Source organism: Otolemur garnettii, unplaced genomic scaffold, assembly GCF_000181295.1.
Source record: "Otolemur garnettii isolate 467f Iridium unplaced genomic scaffold, OtoGar3 scaffold00019, whole genome shotgun sequence".
NCBI classification, from domain to species: Eukaryota; Metazoa; Chordata; class Mammalia; order Primates; family Galagidae; genus Otolemur; species Otolemur garnettii.
The window spans coordinates 10080034-10087304 of NW_003852414.1; the positions used below are offsets into that span (position 1 = coordinate 10080034).

Sequence of the window (7271 nt, forward strand, 5' to 3'; positions counted from 1 at the left end):
GCCATGGCACTCTACCCAGGGGGACAGCTTGAGGCTCCGTCTCAAAAAAAAAAAAAAAAAATTGAAAATTTCTCATAGCTCAATACCCAATTTTTATGACATTGGTTTCAAAAATTTCTAGGCCATGTCATTTCAGGTAAACATAATCAACACAGGATATTTTTCTGATATCATTATGTAAGAATATAAATTACTTTCTTTAAATGATACTTTGTGCCATTTAATTGGTGCCTGTTGACAATTCAAAGATCCCCAGTGGGTGGTTAGTACATTAACATGTCAGACTGTGATTACTCAATGAAAGGACTGGTACCTTTTGACCAAGCACTCAAGAAAAAGTCTCTCACCGTCACAGCTGTGCACAAGTAATAAGAGTTTTCAATTCAGTTCCCAGAATATAGAGCCCTGTCAATGGGTTTGGTGTTCATTTTAAAGAGCTGCACACTGTGTGATCCATTCCAGATGACTCAACACTGGGTTTGGCCCAACACCTGTGAATAGTTTCCTCTTAGAAAAAGTCTTAAGCATTCTTTAATAGGTAGTTGGTTGTTTAGGGAAATACTTGGCCTCATGAGACAAGAAGATTGCTTACAATGTATGGTATCTATTTCTAATTTATTTCCCTAAACTTATTTGGGAAGTAATAAGTAAATACATAGAAATAAAAATAGATAAATAAGCAATGATGTTTTTTAGTCTTCATGAACTAAGAGAATATGAGGAAATTCAGTAACGCTCTTGAATGAATTCATATTTTATCATCTCTTATCTGCTTACACTAGACAATGGTACTATACGTGGGAGACATTCTATTTAGCCATTCTACTGTTCATGCATGCATGTGCATGAATTTAAGGACTGCTTGCCATAATTTTATGCAGAAGTGAGGACTCAAGACTGTAGACTATTTAGCATTTAGGATTGCTGTATACAAATCTTAGAGATGTCTGAAGCATGTAAAATAATTTTCAAGTATTTAATAGTTGCAGACATATACTTTTATTACTGAAAGGTAATATTCCTCCCCAAATTTGAATAAAGGAAGTATCTTTAAAATATTCTAGAGCAGCATTTCCCAAGTGGAAATAATTCTAATTATGTTAAAACCTCTGGGGAAAAATATAGGTTACACGGTGAATTAATCTGAATGTTCCCTTTGAGTTTCACCATGTACGTTAATATCCTAGAGGTTTTGAGAAGTTAAGAAGCTTGTCAACTCACCTGTTTTTCTGTGTCATGGACCACAGGGACACACACACAACCCACCACCCTCTTTTTTAGGCATTACATAATAAAAGTACACAAGCATGGGGCGGGGGGAACGTACTATACCAGACATATACAGCTTCTTTCTTCCAAACAGTTCTGTCCTAGAAAAGTACTTGTGTGGTAATAATCAGTTTGAAAAGGATAGGCTTGTTATTTACAGAAGGCACATCCCCTAAATGCATGTTTTGATTAAATTCTATTTATGCCATAGAAATATTAAGTGGTACATTTTCTTTCATTTACTTAGCTCTGATTTCTCACCACATTCTAGTCTGTATTCTGTAGTATTCATTTTAAGTTAACAGGAATTACTCTGCAAGTAGTATTTTTTTATGCCTATTCAGTAGTCATTTTTGCCAATTAATGAAACAGCACAGAAGGTGTGGTGTTGAAAGATCTCCGTTTTTGAGCGGAACCTGTTTCATAAAACAGTCTTTCCCCACTGAAATCATAGTATGAAGGCAGCTGCAGTCAGCTGACGGCTTGCGGTTATGCTCTGATTTACCGGGGAAGGAGGAGGTTGTACTATTTTAAATGCATAACAGAGCATTCGTTTCGTCATCTGGAAGCAGAGCTGGAAGAAGCTCAGGGGAAATGAGAGGCATCAATGTTGCTCCCGTGGAAGGGAAGCTTTGGAGAACATTACCAGGCAGCAGTGCACACCGAAGAATATATCTCTTAGGAATGCATGCCACCAGATGTATTTTGCTTTCAAGAACGGTAGACAAATCAAATCAGAGCCAGATAAAAAGCCTGCGAAAAAGAGGCTCAGAAGGATACTGAAGTTATTCTCTATGCCTCACTGCCCTTTACCTCTCTTGGTACCTTCCAGAGAAATCAGTATAGATGTATTTTTAGCTTGCTGTTTGCAGCATCAACATGTCAACATGATCTTGTCTTTGTACCAGTAAGCAGCTTCTACTGTGTTTTCCTATTTTCTGCTAGCTACAATTTACAAAGGATGTCACAGCACTGGTAAGAAATGCACAGTAGCCATTTCCTTGCTTTTCAGTCATGTTTTATAGAGATGTGTAATAAGCCAATCTATTAAAACTGTAAGTTTGCTTAGAGAAATCCCTCCATAGTGTTAATTTTTACTAATTTGCAGAATGTGTTTGCGATAATATTTTCCATCTTTTAAAAAAAATTTTGTTTGTTTGTTTTTGTATCCTGTGTATAACTGATGTTAAAGCATAATGTTCATCTGCATCATTTTTGTGTTTTTAAGTGTCTTGCTCTCCCCCTTTCCCTATTACTTTGCTGTTGTGTTATGTTAGTGGCTGCACGGGAGCTTTGCAAGCTGTCAAATGCAAAGATATGATGGTAGTCTTGAGTTAAGCTTGTTTTGATTAGGAGAAAAATGTGTTACTTACACCTACCTGTCTTAAATGCTGAAGGTGGTCCTTGTTGCATCGATGAGCTCTGTTTTGGAGAGTCTCTGTAGTTGATTTCTGTTACTCTCATTTTTAAAACTATGGCTAGATAATTTTACAGATAGTTGATTAAAAAATTTGAGCTGCATGCTTGCCTGTTAGAGAAATGCCTCTTTATAATAAGCAAAAGAGACCAAATAAATTTATACAGTGTACTTTTGTGTTAGCTGAAAATGAAAATATAGATTATATACAGAAAGGTAAATTACCTTTTTCATACTTTTATGCCTTTAACATACGTGCTCAATTTCTTAAAACATATTCTTCTTTAATTTTAAATAGTGAAATACTTAGCATGGCTGTTGCAGGGCTTAATTTATCAAAATGGATTATTTTTTAAGGACTTTGTAATAGTTAATTGACAAGACACTTCAATTATATTTAATTTATGGTGGTAGTAGTAGTAAACATAAGATGTGGTTAATATTTTTTAATGTTTTTGCCTTTTCTCTAGCAAAAGATAAGAATCTTCTTTTGTTGGGATTTATTAGGCAGCCATTTAACCTGTCGACTGCTGAAAAATCAGAAAGCTTGAATGGGGAGAATTCTAGCAGCAACATGGCTACATCGGAGTGGGGATGGAGGGAATTTGACATGTTGCACAACTTTTGAGAAAACAGGCAATTGCCATGCATATTTGTCTCAGATTCTACAATTTATTTGACTTCTGAGAGAACTAGTTCTTGTCTAGTCTGTAGAATACCTCCATGTTGTGTTTGCATGCATGCTGTAGTGAGCGTCATTCAGGAACAAGGGAGGGTGCAGGAAAATACAACAGGGAACTGGAAAAAATGGAAAATATTGTTCTTCTCACGCATTTTAAGTGACACTTTTCTCTCGTTTCTACACAGGCCTATTCTCAAGATGCCTACCTGAAAGGCAACGAAGCCTACAGCGGCAATGCCCGCAACATACCTGAACCTCCACCCATCTGCTATCCCTGGCTGTCACCTGCCCCATCATCAGCCACGGCACAGCCAGTTGAAGTCTCTCCTCCAGACTCATCACTGAGCAAACAACAGACCAGTGCGCCAGTCCTGGTGCAACCTGGCAGGGCCTATAGAATGGAAATACAAGTGCCTCCATCACCCACAGACGTTGCAAAGTCAAGCACAGCGGTGTGCGTTTGCAACGAAAGTGTAAGGACTGTCATTGTGCCTTCTGAGAAGGTCGTAGATTTGTTACCTAATAGAAACACCCACGCAGGTCCTTCACATAGAACTGAAGAGGTGAGGTATGGCATGAATGAGCAGACCTCTCTAAAACCAGTGTCAAGAACCACGTCACCACCTTCATCGATGCCCACGGCCCATCTCCTTCATCAGGCTCCAGGCTCCAGATCCCTGGAACCTTCCAGAATTTTACTGAAATCTGGAAATTACAGTGGACATTCAGAAGGAATCTCAAGCAACAGATCTCCAGCTGTGGATTCCCCTTCCGTTTCTGTGAATCATTATTCCCCAAATTCCCATCAGCACATAGACTGGAAAAACTATAAAACGTACAAAGAGTATATTGATAATAGACGATTGCACATAGGTTGTCGGACAATTCAGGAAAGATTAGATAGTTTGAGAGCGGCATCTCAGAACACAACAGACTATAACCAGGTGGTGCCCAGCCGCACGACCCTGCAGGTACGACGTCGGAGCACCTCTCACGACCGAGGGCCCCAGGCCGTTCAGATCCGGCAACGCAGCGTGTCCCAGGAAAGACTGGAGGATTCCGTGCTGATGAAATACTGCCCCAGAAGCGCTTCTCAAGGAGCACTGACATCTCCATCTGTTAGTTTTAGTAATCATAGAACTCGTTCCTGGGATTACATTGAGGGACAGGGCGAAACTGTAGAAAATGTCAGTTCCGAGAATCAAATCCCCGATTCCAATGGCGAGCGGAAACAGACTTACAAGTGGAGTGGATTTACTGAGCAGGATGATAGGCGAGGTATTTATGAGAGACCCAGGCAGCAAGAGGTTCATAAATCTTTCCAAGGTTCAAATTTTACCGTGGCCCCGAGTGTTGTGAATTCCGACAGCAGGCGGATGGCAAGTCGAGGGGTAGGTTCTGTGCCACAGTTTAAAAAAATCCCCCCAGATCTGAAACCCCTGCCATCCAACAGAAATTTACAGACTCCTTGTGGGGGAATGTCAGTGCCTCGGGGGACGCCACAAGAGAGGTCGCCTCTTGTGAAAGTCCGAAGTAGCTCCCTGAAAGCGCCTTCCACACATGTCACCAAACCATCCTTCAGCCAGAACTCGTTTGTTTCTATCAAAGACCAAAGACCAGTGAATCACTTACATCAAAACAGTCTTCTGAGTCAGCAGTCCTGGTTAAGGACAGAAAGTGCCCCCAGTCAGCAAGTGGGCACCGGCAAAGCCTCTCCTTTATCTGGAGCTTCTGCTAAGCCTGCCCCTCAGATGAGTGAGAACTCTGGCACCTCCGATGTACAATTATCTGTCAGTCAAGGAAATCAAGATTTAAATTTACAAGAGGCTGAAATTCAGCAGTCAGATGCGTTAGATAATAAAGACACCGTCATCCTAAGAGAAAAACCTCCATCTGGCCGCCAGACCCCACAGCCTTTAAGGCATCAGTCTTACATCTTGGCAGTCAATGACCAGGAGCCGGGGTCAGATGCCACCTGCTGGCTGCCCAATGACGCTCGCCGGGAGGTCCATATAAAGAGAATGGAGGAAAGGAAGGCCTCAAGTACCAGCCCGCCTGGAGACTCCTTGGCTTCCATTCCATTTATAGGTGAGCCCATTTACGGTCTTTGCCTAATAGGTTGAATATTTGAGAAATCCTTTTAGAGAAGTATTATGTGTATGTCAGCAGGCACAGAATTCTTAACCCTGTGGTAAAATATCCCTTCTGAATCTCATAAGCTATGCTTCAACCAGAGACTTAAGCCTTTTACCCTCCTTAAATGTTATTTCTAGTCTCCATTATTCTTTTATTTGGTTAAAATTTATGTACCTACTATTCTTTTTGGGGGAGTGAAATAGATTCCCACCATCTGGGGGATTCAGCAAACCAAATTCTGTCTGGTTGTCGACTCGTGTGAATCAAAAACCAAGTGGCATGGACATGATCATTAGCAATCAAACTTCCATTTAAACAGTGCCTTTTTACTTTGTAAAGCTTATTTCTTTGTAAATTTAATTTGGGCCTGAGAGAGAACACCTCTTTGTTATCAAATTACTTTATCTTAGACTAAATCATGGAGTAGATTTGGAAAAAGTTACTTAAATGACAAGTGTGTGCCACCATGTGCATCATCTACCCTGCCAAGTCTTCTGTCTGCCAGTTTATGCCCTGGCTGTGTTCTGCAGGTAGCAACCAGTATGATGTTTTAAAACGTCAATCAGATCAGGTGGTGCCTGTGTCTCAAAGGAGTAGGGTGCCAGCCCCATATACCAGAGGTGGCGGGTTCAAATCCAGCCCCAGCCAAAAACTGCAAAAAATAATAATAAAAAAAAAAGAAAATGTCAATCAGATCATGATTAGAGCCACTCGCCTGATTGGAAGAACCCTCTGTAAGGAAACAGAATCTCCCCCAGAATAGAGTCCAGAATCCTAGTGTGAAGGCCTGTCCCACAGCACCATCCCATCTCCAACCCCCATGTCTATTTCAGACTTCCGTGTCCGCCCCATCTGCAGCCATGCTGGCCTCTTCACACTTCCAGAATGTGCCAAGCGTGACAGGGCTCTGGCACTGCTGGTTCCCAGCCCTAGAACACTTTGCAAGGATAATCACCTGGCTCTCTTCCTTACTACATTTGGGTCTCAGATATTACATAAACAGCCTTTCCCAAACAACCCACCTAGAATGGCTACCCTGCACACAGACTCAGAAGGCCCTGTAAGCTTTTTGTCCTCATGGCCCTTGTTCCACTCAACATAATTTGTATTCTTTTAGTACATGTTTCTCTGTAGAACTGAAACAAACTATATGAGAGCCAGGATTTTCGATCTTTGGTTGGTTCCGCTTCCCCTAATGCCTAGAACACTGACATAAAGAAGGCACTTAACAAGTATTTGTTGAAATAAGAGGTTCGCATTGTAATTACTACAAAGTTGTAAGACAGCTGGGTTATGATGTTTCCTTAGTATTTATTATCTTCATTTTATGGGTGAGCAATATAAGGTAAGGAGAGGTTAAATGACTCCCCTAAAATCACCCAGTACAGACAGGGACTCTAGGTTTGCTGATTCAGCCTCAGCCCAGTGAAGAATTCCAGAGGGCTCCATTTATCTGGAATGCGGTGTGAAGAGCGCCCCCTGGAGGTGGTGATGCCTGGGCCTTATTCTGCTCTTACCCTGGTGCCCCATAGGTTTATGAAAAGAGTTTTCCATCATTTTATAATATATTGTGCTTCTCTTTCACTAATAGCTCAGTTTTCTTTTTATTCTAGAGCAGCAGTTCTCAGCCTGTGGGGCTTGACCCACAGGACCTTATTAAAGGGCCGAGTAATTAGGAAGGTTGAGAACCACTGTTCTAGAGGAACCTTTTTTTAAAGCTGTTGAGCTGCTGTCAGACTATCAGGTGATGGCACCCAACTCAGTTTT

At 41.1% G+C, this 7271-nt stretch overlaps 1 protein-coding gene across 1 annotated transcript in view; it reads left to right on the forward strand.

The window, feature by feature from the left end:
- Positions 1–7271, forward strand: part of ARHGAP21 (Rho GTPase activating protein 21) — a 149338-nt gene that overhangs the window by 100627 nt on the left and 41440 nt on the right. The window contains exon 8 of the mRNA XM_023511438.1: positions 3554–5456. Coding sequence (XP_023367206.1) covers positions 3554–5456 — 1903 coding nt within the window. The remainder of the gene's footprint in view (positions 1–3553; positions 5457–7271) is intronic.